This window comes from Hypomesus nipponensis, chromosome 22 (genome assembly GCF_054491055.1).
Source record: "Hypomesus nipponensis isolate SF chromosome 22, ASM5449105v1, whole genome shotgun sequence".
In the NCBI taxonomy this organism is placed as follows: domain Eukaryota; kingdom Metazoa; phylum Chordata; class Actinopteri; order Osmeriformes; family Osmeridae; genus Hypomesus; species Hypomesus nipponensis.
The window spans coordinates 8729493-8747833 of record NC_140382.1 but is presented as its reverse complement, the minus strand read 5'-3'; the positions used below and the strand labels follow the sequence as shown (position 1 = coordinate 8747833).

Below are 18341 nucleotides of genomic sequence, written 5' to 3'. Positions count from 1 at the left end.
CACAAACAGCATTTAAAATGGACAATGAGTTACTATTATTCCTGGAACTGAAAACAGACACCCTAACAAGTGTGTGTACCCCCAGGTACGCCTTAATGCACTGGACGAGCAGTGGCAGTTCCTGGTGAACAAGTCAGCAGAGAAGAGTCAGAAGCTGAAGGAGGCTAACAAGCAGCAGAACTTCAATACTGGTATCAAGGACTTCGACTTCTGGCTCTCTGAGGTAAAAAATGAATAATTCCTTTAACGTTTACATAAATCAAACAACAGATGTAGAAAGATGTAAACATATGTCTTCTGAATCTGAACCTTCCATCTTCTAAATGCTTTTGTTCTGTAGGTGGAGGCCCTTCTTGCATCTGAGGATTATGGCAAGGATCTGGCCTCGGTCAACAACCTGCTGAAAAAACATCAGCTTCTGGAAGCAGACATATCTGCCCATGAAGTAATGAATCCTCACTGTACCAGATTCGTTTTAGTGCATGAAAACAAAACAGGGAAACATGCACATTGTAAATTTTAAAACAATTCATAGGCCTTGGCATTTGGGTCAGACAGATTGGTCTTTGTGGTTTCAGCATATTTTAAGAATGTTCAATCTTCCATCACCTGCATTTACAATTAGCCTCAGATGCTCACCACCTTACTTCTCCTCCCTCAGGATCGCTTAAAGGACCTGAACGGCCAGGCAGATAGCCTGATGGGCAGCAACGCCTTTGACACCACACAAGTAAAGGACAAGCGTGACGCTGTCAATGTCCGCTTCACCAAGATCAAGAGCATGGCAGCTGGACGCCGCGCCAAGCTGAACGAGTCGCACCGCCTGCACCAGTTCTTCAGGGACCTGGATGACGAAGAGTCTTGGATCAAGTAAGAAACCTTCCCCTGGAAAACTTAACCCAGGGAAGGGTGCCAATGTGCCCTTAACAATATCTAACAAACTCTTGGTGTCCATCTGACCTCAGAGAGAAGAAATTGCTAGTAAGTTCGGAGGACTATGGACGTGATTTGACTGGAGTGCAGAATCTGAGGAAGAAGCACAAGAGGCTGGAGGCTGAGTTGGGGGCCCATGAGCCGGCCATTCAGGTAAGAAAGATTGTGGAGAAAACTACAATTATGAAAACTCACACATGTATATTAAAGCATTCAATATCCTGAAATGTCTACTGAGTTCTGAGTCAGGGATATGCATTTACATGGAATTAACATTTGTATGTTAATTAACATTGGAAAGCAATAGATACTAAACACTAAGATGTTTTTGTGTATAGGCTTTGCAGTCTAATTTGTCTTTTTTTCTCTCCATCGGTAGTCTGTGCTGGATACAGGGAAGAAGCTGTCTGATGACAACACCATTGGCCAGGAGGAAATCCAGCAGAGGCTAGCTCAGTTTGTGGACCATTGGAAGGAGTTAAAGGACTTTGCTGCAGCTAGGTAAGACATGACACTATGATTACTGTGTACACACACAGGAATAGCTATAACTATGATGGTTTAACAATGAAACATAAACCATCTATCATGCACCTTGATAACAATTTGTGTAATGTGCATGTTTGAATTTGTGGCGTAGGATAGGCTGATGAATGTTAATGTTGGTGTCTATTACAGAGGACAGAGGTTGGAAGAGTCGCTGGAATACCAGCAGTTTGTGGCGAATGTAGAAGAAGAGGAAGCCTGGATTAACGAGAAATTGAACTTGGTCGGAAGTGAAGACTATGGTGATACGCTGGCTGCTGTGCAGGTGTGTAGTTCATAAGTCATAGACCACAAAATGTGTTGTATTGTTTTTTCTAAATTATTCTGGTTTTGCTTCCTACATTCACCGGCCAGTTTATATAGATACCTTTGAATAGAATCCGTTGTTCTGTCATTCTCCCCAGGGCCTGTTGAAGAAGCATGAGGCATTTGAGACCGACTTCACCGTGCACAAGGATAGGGTGAACGATGTGTGCTCTAATGGGGATGAGCTCATCAACAAGGTACAGTAGGGACAAAGGCACATCTAGCGTTGAGACATTTTAACAGCAAATGTGAATTTATTTTAGACTAATCCCAGAAATCTATGGCCAAAAATGTTACTTACTTGCATGTGTGTCTTTCCGATAGAATAACCACCATGTGGACAACATTAGTGCCAAGATGAAGGCTCTGAGAGGCAAAGTGACTGAGCTGGAGGGAGCTGCGGCCCAAAGGAAGGCCAAGCTGGATGAGAACTCGGCTTTCCTGCAGTTCAACTGGAAAGCTGATGTGGTGGAGTCCTGGATCGGTGAGGGCTTTCATCAACATTTTAATGAAAACACCCCAATTGTTGTTATTATTATAGACAATGTATTTACATGTACATACATATTACAGTCTTTAAACATTCCGTCCATAGACTGCCGGTCACAGATAGCTTCATTGGTAACCCTAACCGGTTGATATCTTGATTTATTAAAAGTTCAAACTGAACACAGGTTCTAGTGCTAGAAACGTTGTCACTGACTACTTGATGTTTGTCTCTAGGGGAGAAGGAGAACAGCCTGAAGACTGATGACTATGGCAGGGACCTGTCCTCTGTACAGACCCTCCTTACCAAACAGGTACACGATTGCATTAATTTGGGAAACTGTTGACTGAATGTGCCATTTGTCACAAGCAGTAACTCTGGTTTACTGATTACTTTTGGTTAAATAAAGCAATCCTGAGAACAAAAAACTTTCAAAGTCAATTTGGAATCTCATCTACATAAAAATATGGTAACAGTTGTTTATCCTCTGTGGGTCCACAAGGGATGACATTCCTACTTTCCTAATCTGTTATTCATCATTACTCTCTTCTGGACATCAACAGGAGACATTTGATGCAGGATTGCAGGCCTTCCAACAGGAGGGCATCACCAACATCACAGCCCTCAAGGATCAGCTGCTGGCTGCCAAGCACGTGCAGTCCAAGGCTATTGAAGCACGCCATGCTGCCCTTATGAAGCGTTGGAACCATCTGCTCTCCAACTCGACAGCCCGTAAGAAGAAGCTGTTGGAGGCCCAGGAGCACTTCCGGAAGGTATGAACGAAGTGTCATCGGACAGAAAGTAATTTGCCCATCCAAATAAAGAACATTCTTACCTACACCACCTTTCTCTTTCCCCAAGGTGGAAGACCTGTTCCTTACCTTTGCCAAGAAAGCCTCAGCTTTCAACAGCTGGTTTGAGAATGCAGAGGAGGACCTGACAGACCCAGTGCGCTGCAATTCTCTGGAGGAGATCAAGGCCCTCCGTGAAGCCCACGAGGCCTTCCGCTCCTCGCTCAGCTCAGCACAGGCCGACTTCAACCAGTTGGCCGAGCTGGACCGACAGATCAAAAGCTACCAGGTGGTGTCCAACCCATACACCTGGTTCACTATGGAGGCCCTGGAGGAGACCTGGAGGAATCTTCAGAAGATTATCAAGGTCAGGAGAGAAAAAAACCCAGGAAGAAATTAGACAGTGAAAGTTTCAGGAAATATCTACTACTATTAGATATTTCATGTCAAGTGTGTGCATTTTTTTTTTGGTACTGATGGCCAAGAAGTAATAAATGATAACAATCTTTAATCACAAGTTGTCTCCCTCTCTCATGCTCTCCTGTCTGTAGGAAAGAGAGCTGGAGCTGCAGAAGGAGCAGAGGAGGCAGGAGGAGAACGACAAGCTGCGTCAGGAGTTTGCGCAACACGCCAACGCATTCCACCAGTGGCTGCAGGAGACCAGGTAACGTCTTCTAAAGACAGAGGAAAAATTGGTACCAACCTCTACTCTGCTGCCATAATACAGCAGAGTCCAAAACCAAATTTCCTCATATATATATTTATTTTATGGACATGAGGGAGTATAGTATGTCACTACCATCCACCCAGCTTTTGATTAGTGTGCTAGAGTCTGGGTGTGTGTTAAGCAAGAGAAAGCAGGGGCCATAATGTCCCCTGCTTGGTGTAACATTTGTCTCTTTTTCCCTCCCCCTTCTCTTTGCTGCTACCTCGATGATGCTTGGAAACACTTTAATCAGGACGTATCTCCTGGATGGGTAAATATCACCTTTCTATATTCATGTTTGCGAGTGTATGTGCGTGTGTGGATCTGACAGTCAGTGTTGTTAAGATATTGCAATCAGGTCCGTGATTCAAAATATTGAAATGGCATCACTCCACACTTGCACGTCAATGCAAGACATATTTATGAATAGCACATTTTGGGCTATACAAAACAAAAAGGTACCAAAAGCTTATAGATTACTGGTAAAAACATAACAAATGTAAAAAAGAAAGATATTGTGCCAATGCTATTACTTTTGAATGTCTTTCCTTCCTTTATGCCCTTAGTTTCTATTTATTTTGATTTACAATATCTGTAAACTAATGTAATGTGATCAATTCCCTGTGTCTGTCTTCCCCTTCAATTATGTTTGATTTGACTTTTGTCACCCCCCCCCCCCCCTCCTTGTCTAATTAGAATAGCCTACCGTCGAGTAATCCAAGTTTATCAGTATGAAGTCGGTGATGATCTTTCTGGAAGGTTCTTTCCCTTTTCCCTATTCTTCCTTACTCCCCCCCCCTTTCATGTGTGACTTCATGCACCAATCTAAAACACACCATTTTCGAAGTTGTGTGTTCTCCAATGGTTTTTCTCTACTAACAGTCACCATAGTGTAGCACCCGATGACATCTTCTTGAACAGATTGGGCCCTGTTTGCCATAGTCTTAACATAGCATGGTATACCATGTGTACGTTAGCTTCTGTGATGTAAACTGATGGCACATTTCAACTGCCACTGAACCGTGGTGTTTGGCCGCAGAAGTATCTGCCTTTGGTTTCTGCAAGAAGAAAAAGGCAGTTGGACGTGGGTGGACCTGGACAGAAACATTTGAATCCTTTTCTTTTCCCTGTAACCTTCACCCTGGATCAAACATAAATCCCACTAGTGCTACCGGCCCAAAGGAAGTCAGGGGACACTGGTGTGCAGTGGGAAAAGCACAACTTAATTTGTAAAACACCATTAGAGTAGTTGCACAAACTAACTGAATGAAATTTAGGAATCCTGTGGTTTGTGTGTTAAGTTCTGGTCAAATCTAGTTTTAATGCAAGGAGCCTATTGACCATGACAATGACACAGACCATGGTTGGATTCTCACACCCAGATGTGAAAAGAAAGTGTGTGTGGTTGAGTTTATTGATGGCCGCAGCTTGTTGTATGGAGTCTAAATCAAAAGCCTCTTTGCCTTTAACTAGTGTTTATGCACATTTATTTGCAGGTCATGTATGGTAGAAGAGTCTGGAACTTTGGAGTCACAACTTGAGGCAACCAAGGTAAGATTGTGATTTAATAAACATTCATTATATATATATATATATATGTATATGGATTTCTATGTACTCCACTTGGCAAAAATGTAGATTCCATTGTCGACCAGGCTTAATGCTCCATGTTTATATGTGTCTGTGTAGCGTAAGCACCAGGAAATTAGGGCCATGCGTAGCCAGCTGAAGAAAATAGAAGACCTGGGGGCAGCCATGGAAGAGGCTCTGATCCTGGACAACAAGTACACTGAGCACAGCACGGTGGGCCTGGCCCAGCAGTGGGACCAGCTGGACCAGCTGGGCATGAGGATGCAGCACAACCTGGAGCAGCAGATCCAGGCCAGGTCAGAGAGACACCCATGCAAGCATCTAGTGTAGCAAACATTCAGGGAAGAACTGTCGGCTACAGTACTATAGACCAGTGGTTCTCAACCCTGGTCCTCGGACCCCCTGCCCTGCATGTTTTAGACATTTCCCTGCTCCAACACACCTGATTCAAATGAATGGCGTTAACAGGCTTCTGCATAACTAGATAACGACCCATTCATTTGAATCAGGTGTGTTGGAGCAGGGAAACATCTAAAACATGCAGGACAGGGGGTACTTGAGGACCAGGGTTGAGAACCACTGCTATAGACATTATGAAACTGTAGATTGTCATGGTAGATGCAGTGAAAGTACTTTTAAAGAAGAAAAAAGACTATTCACTGAAATGTTTTCACAATTTCTTTCCCTAATTGTATTTTGTTTATTGGCTTTGTAGAAACACCACTGGAGTGACAGAGGAGGCCTTGAAAGAGTTCAGCATGATGTTCAAGTAAGTAGCCATTATTTATTGTCAGGGATTCGTCATTTTGAACATAGCAGCTGGGTCAGTGAAATCGAATGAGCTTACTCTGCTAATTTTTTCTCCTTTTCTCCCAGGCACTTTGACAAGGAGAAGTCTGGCCGTTTGAACCACCAGGAGTTCAAATCGTGTCTTCGCTCCCTGGGATATGACTTACCCATGGTGGAGGAGGGAGAGCCAGATCCAGAATTTGAGTCCATACTAGATACAGTGGATCCCAACAGGTCAACATGAACTCATAAACGTTCCTTTGTGTTATTATATTAAATTATTAGAAAGAGCACCAGAAAATGATGTTTGGTTAGGCTCTAAACTATTTCCTTTTCTGTACAGGGATGGCAACGTGTCATTGCAGGAGTATATGGCCTTCATGATTAGCCGTGAAACTGAGAACGTCAAATCCAGCGAGGAGATCGAGAGCGCCTTCCGAGCCCTCAGTGCGGAAAACAAACCTTTTGTCACAAAGGAAGAGCTGTACCAGGTAACTTACTTGTTCTATTATCTCCTCCTATGCCCACACAATTCCTTATCACTTCAACCTTTTGCATCCTTCCATTATCACAAGTATAATCCATGAGTAAAATGAAAGTCAGTGGAATAAGACGCATTCATAAATGATTTATTATTTTCCTTCTACTTTAAGAACTTGACCAAGGAACAGGCGGACTATTGCATCTCTCACATGAAACCCTTCCTAGACAGCAAGGGGCGTGAGATGCCATCGGCCTTCGACTTCGTCGAATTTACCCGCTCACTTTTTGTCAATTGATCCTTCCTCTTGCCTGCCAGTGACTAATCGGGATGCGTTTGTCCCCCACACTCAATTACAAATACACGGCTGAAACTGCATGAATCTGACACTAGAATATAGTATAGTTCAGTACCTACCTACTTATCCAAGTATTTCACTCTTTGTGCTTCAATGATAGCTTAGTGGTTAAGTCTGCATTTTAATGTGGTTATTTTAGCTTGTGCTTTGCTGGATTTAAGAAACATTATAGACACAGTAATGCTGTAACATCACCGTATAAACTGCAGTGCTTTAATAAACGCGACTGGTTATAACTGGAAATGGTTTATTCAGTGTGGTTTTATTACAAAAGTCAACTATATTACATTCCTTACTTCTTAATTAAATAAATAATGGTGTTAATAAATGACACAAAAGTAACAAGTGTTATTTAACAGATCAATGGGGAAATAACTGTTTTCAACATACAACACAAACATACTGAACCACAAATTATCACCAACTCTGATGTGATTTACTCTTCTGGTTTTAAAGGTGCAGTTTGTGCCTCATTCAGCCACTTCATTTGCCAGTTGCTCTAGCTTGGCAGTCTCTCTTGGCCCCTGCTCTGTTAGTTTAGTGCTCAGGTGCCATATGTTGACACTGCCATCTGCATTGCCAACTGCCAGAAGGTGTGTCTGCCGAGTATTAAATTCCAGGCAGTAGACTGGTTGGCCTGCTGTGGTCTGGTCAATCGTGGCTGCTGGTTTCCAAGATCTTCTACCCAAATCAAATATCTGCACCAGACCTAGAAGGAACAAGTATATCATATTTCATGTACGGGTTATTTACCAGTCATATCACAGTTGACATTTAATCATTTAGCAGATGCTCTCATCCAAAGTGACATACAAATGGCACATATAGAAAACACAGCAGAAGATCTGTGGTCAGACTCAAGAAACTATTTCCTTGCCTCGTTACAAAGTACCATATCTCAGCTACCAGGCACTGAGGACAAACAAATACTGCCGTGCACTAATATCTCAGTAAATTGCATCAACACAAAACAACTACAATAACTTAAAAGTGGAGATTCTGACCAAAAGCAAAAAAAAATCATCTGAAAACAAACATTTGTCCCTGGTCCTTGTGTAATCCCTGCCATACATGTGCAAATTGCCTTGGAGCTTAATACTGTGGAGAAGTGAGAATTTAGAAACTGTTGCAGCAGAGGTATATTAAGTAATTGGTATAAAGTGTTATCTAAACAGAATACATCAATACATTATTATATCTTTGTATTGGAGTACCTTGTCCTGTGGCTGCAGCAAAGATGAGTGGCCTCGTTGGGGACCAGCGCACCCCAAACACGTAGGATTCTGACACCTGCAGCGAGGCAAGGGGTTCCGCCTGGAGCAAAGAGTGGAGATGGGCCATGCCATCTGTGCCCCCCGTCAAAAACAGGTTCCTTTAGAGGGTGGGGGAACATCAGTTAATACTATAGATTCACAATCATTAAAGCTTCACAAACTCAGATTACTTTTAAACATATATATATATATATATACACACACACAAATATATTGTAGCAACATGCAACAGGTGTAACAATTTATATGGGCACCAAACAAACAAAAAACCCTAATATTCAATGCACATCTGACTTAGGTGATCAGACTTGTATACATAATCCCAAATTCCATTATAGTCCAAACATTTCCTTTCCAAAAACCAACCAATTTTCATCTGAACAGTCAAGTTAGGAAAGATTACCTCAAGGACAATTTACACCTTACCTATGGAAAGGTGAGCAGTGTAAGGAATGGATGGGACCTCCTTGTTGGCTAAAAGCAAACTGTACTGGTGCTCGCAGTACTATGTTCTCGCAGTCTGAAGTTGTGGCAGCAGGGGTTTGGGCAGAGAAGGAACACTTAAGAACCAAGCCGCCCTCTGAGCCAACCAGGAAAATGTCTGGGTCCCAGGGAGACAGGGCCACAGAGGTGACACCTACATTGCTGCTTCCTTTGGCCTATGGGTCACATGGAAGGACAAATGATGTTTACCAACGGACCAAAGAACATACTTCTTTCAGAACATGTTATTTTTGCATTTTCTACATCCACTTTCTGAGATGACTTTGGCTTTGAGGCACCTGTTGTTTGACCAAGGCATAGCCTGCACTGAGCACCAGCTCCCCCTTTGCTGCATCCACACTCCAGAGCAGGACCCTTCCCCCTGAGCCAGCACTCAGAACTACAAGTTCTCCTTTTTTCTGGCCCGGGATCCAACCAACCTGCAGAAAAAAACAGATGCACTGCTTTTCATTTTTTTACTTCTTCGGAAGACCAAGACATTAATATTTAATACGGTGGTCTTCAATAATTTCTTTAAATGACTCAAAAAGTTAGTTTAGACTAAAATTGGTGAATAATTTAATATACACCATTTAGTCTGTGAAGAGCTTTTGTCTAAAATGGACGTACCTGATAGACAGGCTCTCTATGAATGTTGGCGGACATTCCTGTTTGTGCCAATACAAGGTCCTGTGTCCGACTTGTGTCCCAGATAACAACCTCTCCACTGTAAAGACCCCCTGCAACAAATGACAGAATGTTAACAAAGGAATAAGATGACTGATTTATACATTCTCGAGTTAGAAAGTACATTTTTTAAGTAAAGGTCTTCCATTCTGAGGGGGAGAGGTATGCAGACAAATTGTTCAAACGGTTTTTAGCAGAACTCAATTGACCGACATACCAGTGATGAGAGAGGGACGGGAGGGGTGAAATGAAAGTGCCATGACAGGCCTTGCCACATCTATCACTGTGTCAGGCCGCCTGGGGTTGAGGCCTTTACGATCCAGGTTCCAGGTACATATAAAAGACCTTTCTGTGATCCAGTCTCCCTCATCAATGCTGTGGGAAAAGCACATTGTTGTCATCTCTACACTAGACTTTGTCATCATCAATATATATTTTTTGACTCTGGAGATGCATGGTGTATATTGAGTACATCAAACATTCCACACAGTGGAAAGTTTAATTCTGCGCCATGATAACACTTTTAGCAGAAAGCACAGTACAGCCTGAATAGAGAGCAAACTTACCGACCGAAGGCACATGCAATGACGGAACCTGTGCAATTCCAGGATATACTGGTAACATGCAGACCCCTCTCCTGGGCTTCAGGATATTGAAGGCGATGTAGGCATGAAACCTATACATTACAAGCATGTAGAGCATCATGTAAAAACAAGTACAAAAATATATATATTTAGTCTTGTGCATTGACAACCATTTGTTAACCATTTTAAGACTCTTTGCAAGCCCTCTCAATTATCTAGCAACCAAACCCAGAACCAGGTTGAAAGAAATAAAGCTGGTCTTCCAACATGGTTACTGGGGGACTGAGAATTAACTTACAAAGCCATTTGTGATATTTTTGCCTGTGAAGGACTTTTTTTCCTACCGTTTGATTCTGATCTTCCCAATTCACATCAAATCTATCAAATGCATGACTCCTGGCATTTTTCTCTAACTCTTTGACAACCATGTCCTCAACACAATGGAGGAACTCCATCAACCCAGGGGACTCTGGTGTGTCACCATCGTGGAGTTCCGTGAGGTAGTCCAGTGGGTCAGTCTGGGTGTCCATTTCTGACACAGACAGAGACTGTATTTGGGCATCCGCAGTGTGTAGTGGTTGAGATTGACATCCTCTCTGAAACCCAAATGAGAGTGGGTGATTTATTACATTTATATAATATCTATGTTACATGCATGCCTACAATTTGACCAATGTGACTTTTCCCAGATTCAAGGCTATGCCTTCTGAGAGTATGAATTCAGACCGCTACTTTTAGAAGGGGAAGTTTCCCACGTACACAGTGGGCTCCATCATTGTCAAATGATAGAAGTTTGGAACTAACAAAAATGATTATGTATTATGGTCAACCCGCCTTTTAATCTAGCACGTCACAAAATGATGGTGACACTCATGCTTTCCATTTGCATTGTTGTCATCATGTGAACATACCGAGTCCTGAGCAGACTGATGTGATTTCCTCCACAGTGAATCGACACCCACGGCATCCATTGTTTCATCTTTAAACATGGTTTTCGACAGCTAGCCAAGTACTGTACACACTTGACTCACATTCACTGTTTCCCCACTTTCTGTCGGCGAACTAATCAGTAATGAACGCGTTAGCTCTCCTAACTAGAGCTAGCTAGATACTTCAGCTAGCTACTTAGATACTTTAGCGGCTGTACTAGCATCTAACATGGTAAAACTAGTTACCCTTTCGTGCTAACTTAAAGATCCATCTTTTAGCTAGTGATTGAAGGTAACGTTAATCTGTTGTCAGTTCTGCCTCACAGAAATCCACATTTTGTTCAGCATACATATATAAAAAACTATACATCAAGGCTATGTTGGGGATTTCTCGATTTCACCTGCCTGTTTACCACTAGGCAATGCTACCATGGCAACAGAGTTTTGTAGCTGCTCTGGTTTCTTCTGGGTAATGTGGCAAAATGCAATCAACGTCAATGAAGTGCACCGTCGCCATCTATTGGTGGGGGGGGGGGGGGGGTGTAACCGGTTGCCTTAAATATAAACAAATAAAACCGCTATCTAGGCTAATGTGAAATATTCTCTTCTGTCTCTTGTCTCTTCTCTTGCGTCAGATATGACTATGGTGCCACGCTGTAGACAGCCAATAGCCCCTTATTTAGCTGAGAAACCTGCACAAAGCAGCACAAAACATTATGGGATTAAATTCATACCATTGCTGTTTTAACTAATGATGCACAGCGGACTACATTACCTCGTTTGTACAAATCTTCAAGTCATGCTCCATTCACAATATTTTATAATCTTATCTTTACTTATACAGTAGCCTACATATGTAGGCTATTGTCTTCATTACTGTAGGCCTAAATTAAGAATACAAAATCTGTTTGAGACATCACTTCACAACCAGTTTAAATTAAACAGCAAGTTTTTTTTTTTACCAAGAAAATATGATTTACCAAAACTATGCAAACAGCGCTAAAAAGACTGGCAATGTTTACGTGTTAATTATGTCTATATGCCATTGTCAAGGGAGCATTTAGGTTAACCTAGGCCTACACGTGTCTACTTGAGTTCATGAATTTCAATCCAATGATTTTTTTCACTTGGCCTCAGAGTGATTTGTTCATTGTCTTACTTTAGTGCGCTGCGCCATAACCGTACCCATGCTTGTTAACTCACAACGACTACGTTAGTGATTTGTACAATTATTGGGTTGTCTAGTATAATGATTATAGCTCTAACATTCGACCATTTATAAATATGGATTTTTTCATCGGTCTTGCACTGAGGCATTGCTGCTTGGCTGCAGTGCAGTTGAATATTTCGGGGATTTGTTTCGGCCTTTGGCGCCAACGTCACTCACAAGCGTACGTTTTAGAGCATTGCAAGGGATGTACGAGAGCGAGCGGAATTTTCGATCGACTTTCAAAAAGCGCGTGCATTATTAGGAGGCGCGAGCATGCGCTACTGGCGGGGGGTGTGCATGTGCGCAACCTCTTTGGTTATACACTTCGGGTTAACCACGGCACACGTTGTATACACGCGAGCCATTTAAGGAGTAATAAACAATTATCTTCCAAGAGAAGACTACAACAGGAAAAACCTACCCAGTTATCAAATTCTGTGTTTTTCAAAATCATGTCGGCCTCGGCGGCGAAAGTGAGTAGAAAGGAGAACTCAAATCATGACGGAGCGGACGAGACCTCCGGTAAGGAATGGCGGCCTCCTTGTTCAACGCCATTTTCACTTGTTAATCTTTCATTGTCTATGGACTACATAGTATGGTACTCAAATGTTACCAACTTATCTGTCTCGTATTCGGTGGTTTGTCTAAGACGTCTCGGGTCACAATTATCAGGGTAGTGTACAGGACTTCCTTGATTGAAGATTTGATTAGCTTGCTAACGCTAATTCATAGCTAGCTAGCTATCTTAGCAACACAACACAGCGTCCGAGGTAGGGAGCCATATTTGCCTGGGACTGGCTCGTACAAGTTCATTGTGCCACGCACGTTTAGCTTGCTAGCTATACTACATAAAACTAAGTTCAACAGCTTGCATCCACGATCAGTCTGCACGACCCTTAGTGTTTATTGGGTTATAATAATTGCTCTATAGCGTTATTTGTAGAATTAGGTACAGTACCTAGTTAAAGCAGTCTGAGATTTGGTATGCTAATGGTGCTATCTCGCTATGGCTTGCTAGCGGCATTCTGTACCGAGGCTAGCTAACTAGGTCCAGGCCGCCTTAAACATTGCCAAAGTGTGAATTGACAAACTGGCCAACTAATTAGCAACATGAATGTAACCCTTTTTTTACATATAACATTTTTTAAGAAGGATTTATGTATTTTTTGCTGCTGCATGTTAAACTGGTAGTTATATAAAGTAAATACTGTCACAAACGCTAAGTAAAATGCCCCCCAGCGTGCCCCCCATTCATTCAAGCCATGCGCCCCGAGACGCTTTAAAGCCAGTTGTTGCAAGGAGGTAGCTACTATTATGTGTTAAGCAAAGTGTGGTATGTATGATACTTTTTGTAAAAACTAATATGTAGTTTGTTTACCCTTTCTAGAAAAGGAGCAGCAAGAGGCTATTGAACACATTGATGAAGTACAGAATGAAATTGACAGGTAAACTTGATCATGTTTATGCATTAAAGATCATTTAAGATATGTAATTAATTATAGCATGGTTCTAATGTTACCTTCCTCTCTGTCCTCTCCTCTAGATTGAACGAACAGGCCAGTGAGGAAATTTTAAAAGTAGAGCAGAAGTACAATAAATTACGCCAGCCATTCTTTCAGAAGCGGTCCGAACTCATAGCAAAAATACCAAACTTCTGGGTCACAACATTTGTCAACCATCCACAAGGTAAATACTAATGCTTTTTCATAGCTATGGCACATGGTGCTCCTGAACTATGTGTATGTAAATGCATGTATGTGTGTATCTAAGGAAGTTAAGGAAACTGTCGATCAATGTCTTATAATTTTAAATACAATTGTGTATTTATTTTTGTCTTAATAGAGACAATGGCAGATTTGTGCAATTGTAGGCAACACTTTAAAAGCCATTGAGTACATCCTGCCATCATGTGCTTCCCTATTAATGCGCTCATTCACATTATTTTTTTTGATTTTTTTTTTTTGCCTTCAGTTTCAGCTCTTCTTGGTGAGGAAGATGAGGAGGCACTTCATTACCTTTCCAGAGTGGAGGTTACTGAGTTTGAGGACATCAAGTCAGGCTATAGAATAGATTTTGTAAGTGTCTGGATTTTCAGTACAACACTGCCACAAAAAGTGATTTTCATAAATAATGAAATGGTGTAAACCTAACTTGTAATTCTTTTTGCAGTACTTTGACGAGAACCCATATTTTGAGAACAAAGTTCTTTCAAAAGAGTTTCACTTGAATGAGAGTGGGGACCCATCTTCAAAGTCAACTGAAATTAAATGGAAAGCTGGGAAGGTTTGTTTTTCCATTCACGTTGCATAGAAATTTTATGAAGGCATGTTTATTGGCTACTTCCAACATAATATTTTTCCTTAAAATCTCCCCAAATTATTCCCAAATAAATTAAGTGTACCTCCACAACCACATGGACCAAAATATATAATTTGGTACCGGCAGAAAGCTTTAAATGTGTGATGTAAACACATCCAATATTTATTAATGCTGAGAACTAACTAATTAATTATTTGTTTTCACGTTATAATAATGGGTGGTTGTTGTACGTAGAAGTTAATATATGGACTTGTACTCATGAAATTCTTCTATATTGTCCTGTCCAGGACCTGACAAAGCGTACAGCCCAAACACAGAATAAGGCTGGGAAAAAGAGGCAACATGAAGAACCAGAGAGCTTCTTCACCTGGTTTACGGATCACTCCGATGCGGGAGCAGATGAGCTTGGAGAAGTGATCAAGGACGATATCTGGCCCAACCCATTACAGTACTACTTGGTAAGTCTGTCAAGAAATGGGTTGCAATTCACTAATCATTTCAATATTTAAAACAGTGGCTTGATGACACTAACCTATTTGAAAGCCAATAGGGGGTGCTCTGGGCGTAAGTGCCTGATCAACAGCCATGCACCACCCAGTTGGGTGCTCTATATTTGTAATGCAATGCTTTTTGATTATGTTTAAAGGAATGTGTAACACAAGCATCTCAATTTTTTCTAGGTCCCTGACATGGAAGATGATGGAGAGGGTGAGGATGATGATGACGATGAAGAGGGCTTGGAGGATATTGATGAGGAGGGAGATGAGGATGATGGTGAGGAAGATGAAGATGAAGATGGTGATGGTGAAGATGGCGAGGTAAGTTGGCCTGTGTTTTAGGTTTCTGTTATATGGGAAGTGTGACAGGATACATTTATTCAGTTATTACAAATAATTTCCCCATCCTAATCCAAACACAGTATCCCATAATGGTAAAAACAAGTGTTTAGACAAGATTGAATTGGGACACAGATCTCTGCAAGTTATCAAACGACTTGGATAATTAATAAATGAAAGATGTTTAAAACAGCTATGACTGTTTCTAATGCTGGCTTTCCAGCAAAATTGGACTTTGGTCATGGAGGTGACGATCCTGATGGTCACTCTAAGAAGCAAGGATCTTATTGAAATGTGATCCTCAGTAAAAGGCAGTTTCAGTTTGCCAAAAAGCACCCTGAAAACTCTGAAAAACATATGTAATAGGGTTGTACCTAAATATTTGACTGTTAGGAAATGTGTTTGTTGGGTATGTATTCAGTTTTCAATTTTGGGATTACGATTATTCGTTTTAAGTCAGCTGCAAAATAAATTGTCGGTGCACCTGTCATCCATGGTCGTTAAAGGGAAGAGAACACGTTAAATTGCGCGATGACCAGACAAAGGCATTGTGCCAAATATGCTATTTGAAACTACCACACCTACCACGGTGGTACAACCAGTACGAAACATCACCTGAAGTACCAGGCTATTGCTTATCCCTGTGTAAAAAAATATAATCAGAGACTAGGCCATCTAGCAAACTTGGCTTAAAATGACTTATCTTGATTTTCCAGTCGCCATGATGAAGCAGCTTTTGTCCGCCGTGTAAACGGTAACGTTACACAAATGTGACTGTGCTTTTCTTTGTTGCAACTGATCCAAATATTGAAAATACAACAAGGAGCAATGTGGGTGACTTTTTGTTAAGTTCAGGATGTAAAATGCAATAGATTAGACAGCTAATACTTGACGGATTTAGGAACTGGCATTGGTTGCAAGGCGCTGCACTGTGGCTTCTTATATTCACTGTTGATTACTATTGAAGCCCTAAATTTCCCTTCTCCAACACACCTGATTCAAATGAATGGTTGCCACTAGGCTTATGCATAGCTAGATAATGACCCATTCATTTGAATCTGGTGTAAGCAGGGAAACATCTAAAACATGCAGGACAGGAGTTCCTGAGGACCAGGGTTGACAACCACTTGAAAATGTGCTATTTCACTTTTTACTTTGCCTTTAAAGGGGTATTGTGTAATACCTCATTGTGATGAGAATAGCATTAAATCCATATTAGAGTAAGACTTGAACAAAATGTGGAAAAGGCAAAGTGTCGGTAATAATTGAATGAACACAGTGTTTATATACAGAGGTTGAAACGATCCAATTTGGGTCTGGAATGTATTCCCAAAGCCAAGATATTGTTGTAAGCCTTAATTATTCTTTTAACACTTTCAGGATGATGGCGAGGATGATTAAAAAAAAGAAAGAAGCAAGGACATACTCCAACCAATACTTTTTCCGGTTTTTACCCTATAATCATCCTCACCCTTGGGAGCAAGATTTTTTTATTTTTTCTATTTTGTGCCGTCTTCTCTTCTCCTGAAGCCTTTGCCTGTTTGTACCATGTCTCAAAATGAGTTGATTTTCTGGACATGCCATCTGGACAAGTAGTCGCCATCTAGAGAGTCTCACCTGTCATTGAGTTACCACACATCTCCAAAGACCAATACAAGAAAAGATATTCATAATCTGCACGTCATTTTATGTAGACAAAAAGAACCTAGTGATTTCCATGTAAGATATATAAATAAGGTTTCTGTTCAAGTTGTGAGTTGAATAAAAGAATAAGCCATGGTGCAGTGACAACTTAATCATAGCATCCTTAGCGCCCTTTTTATATAGACCATTCACAAAAAGGAGGAAGGGACTTTCAAGGGGCCTAATAGAATTCACACTGGTTTTTGTTTGACTCTTCATACTAATGGAACTGATTGAAAGTGCCGGCTTGTTTCAGTCAACTATTGTAATTGTTTTGAGGTCAGACTGATACTGTTGTTGGTGGACAATGAAATGGTTTGTGGTGGGGAAAGTGGGCATTCAACACATCAGCATTTGGGTTTGTTGATTTGAATTTTCATTGTATTGTTTTACCCATGAGGTTTGAAATATACATTTTTAATAAAAACAAAACACAAAAAATTCCTTGTAATTTTAAGCTCTGCAAATAAACAAAATATGATGAGAGAATAAAGACCAAGTAGACTAATACAGAAGCTACATTGGTGTATTTCTCCACCTTTTCCACTGGATAACTGTTCACGTTAACATATAAGTGTACCAGTTGCTTTGTTACAATAAATAAATGTATACACTTATGTTTGAAGTACTTTCTGAACAAGTGTATCATTTGAAATCAAAATACAGAAACCAGTGTGTGTGCAAGTTTTTTAGTGGGTTGTTTATTGTGGTGGAACAATTAGTTTGAGAAGCTGTCATTTTGCAGGTGTCCATGTCAGGACCCAAAAATGTGTGGAGCTGTGGCTGACACTGTTTGGATCAACGCCTCGAGATTGCCAAAAAAAATTGCTGCCATGTTTTGTGATGGATCCCTTTAAAGAATGTTATGGATCTTGTGAGAAATATCACAGCATGGAGCTGAGTTCCACTAAGCGCTTGAGCCACTTATCTAGCTGAAAGTGGGTAAAGATGACTCAGACTTTCCTTCAATTCCTTGCCACTGTAGCTGTACATCAGCAAAAGATTTCTATCTTGTAAAAGTGTAAGGTTTTTAGTCAAGTTATAGCGTAATAGCTACTTTTAATGTTTACTTTTCATTTTTAAATGAGGTACAGGGCCCCATAATGAATGAGCTATTTCGTATATGCCCAGTATGCTGATTTATTAAAGAAAATAAGAAAAATAAACTGATGGCAATGAGCCGTCAAACATTTGTGCCCAGGGGTGCGTAACTTCTTCGATTCGGGCCTGTTCCTCAGACGGTTGTCGGTGTTGAAACGAACCGCAACGGGCATGACTGCATCACGGGAACTAATTCCAGGAATATCTGAATTGTTTGTCACCAATATCTTTATCGCCTGCATCATGAG

General features: G+C 41.1%; 3 protein-coding genes across 5 annotated transcripts in view; 2 read left to right on the top strand and 1 right to left on the bottom strand.

Moving 5' to 3' along the window:
• The window catches only part of sptan1 (spectrin alpha, non-erythrocytic 1), a 31281-nt gene extending 24051 nt beyond the window's left edge, over positions 1-7230 (top strand). For all 3 annotated transcript variants that reach the window (XM_084686692.1, XM_084686693.1, XM_084686691.1), the window contains 19 exons: positions 86-223; positions 341-445; positions 662-870; positions 966-1086; positions 1313-1434; positions 1612-1744; positions 1884-1982; positions 2110-2269; positions 2509-2585; positions 2836-3045; positions 3134-3430; positions 3615-3727; positions 4023-4040; positions 5266-5320; positions 5459-5655; positions 6075-6128; positions 6236-6382; positions 6492-6639; positions 6802-7230. In XM_084686692.1, the coding sequence (XP_084542818.1) occupies positions 86-223; positions 341-445; positions 662-870; positions 966-1086; positions 1313-1434; positions 1612-1744; positions 1884-1982; positions 2110-2269; positions 2509-2585; positions 2836-3045; positions 3134-3430; positions 3615-3727; positions 4023-4040; positions 5266-5320; positions 5459-5655; positions 6075-6128; positions 6236-6382; positions 6492-6639; positions 6802-6927 (2529 nt within the window). In that variant the 3' untranslated portion in view covers positions 6928-7230. The remainder of the gene's footprint in view (positions 1-85; positions 224-340; positions 446-661; positions 871-965; positions 1087-1312; positions 1435-1611; positions 1745-1883; positions 1983-2109; positions 2270-2508; positions 2586-2835; positions 3046-3133; positions 3431-3614; positions 3728-4022; positions 4041-5265; positions 5321-5458; positions 5656-6074; positions 6129-6235; positions 6383-6491; positions 6640-6801) is intronic.
• Positions 7229-11404, bottom strand: dync2i2 (dynein 2 intermediate chain 2). The gene is made up of 9 exons (XM_084686697.1): positions 10927-11404; positions 10360-10611; positions 9998-10107; positions 9649-9806; positions 9375-9484; positions 9044-9184; positions 8688-8920; positions 8202-8359; positions 7229-7696 (listed from the first exon to the last, which is right to left on the bottom strand). The coding sequence occupies exons 1-9, from the start codon at positions 11002-11004 to the stop codon at positions 7458-7460; spliced, it is 1479 nt and encodes a 492-aa protein (XP_084542823.1). The 5' UTR covers positions 11005-11404; the 3' UTR covers positions 7229-7457.
• Positions 11405-12430: 1026 nt separating this feature from the next.
• setb (SET nuclear proto-oncogene b) lies at positions 12431-17676 on the top strand. Its single transcript, XM_084686698.1, has 8 exons — positions 12431-12676; positions 13542-13599; positions 13698-13840; positions 14126-14229; positions 14324-14437; positions 14761-14931; positions 15154-15291; positions 16690-17676. Exons 1-8 carry the CDS (start codon positions 12607-12609, stop codon positions 16708-16710), a joined length of 819 nt encoding a protein of 272 aa, XP_084542824.1. The 5' UTR covers positions 12431-12606; the 3' UTR covers positions 16711-17676.
• The last annotated feature ends 665 nt before the right edge of the window (positions 17677-18341 follow it).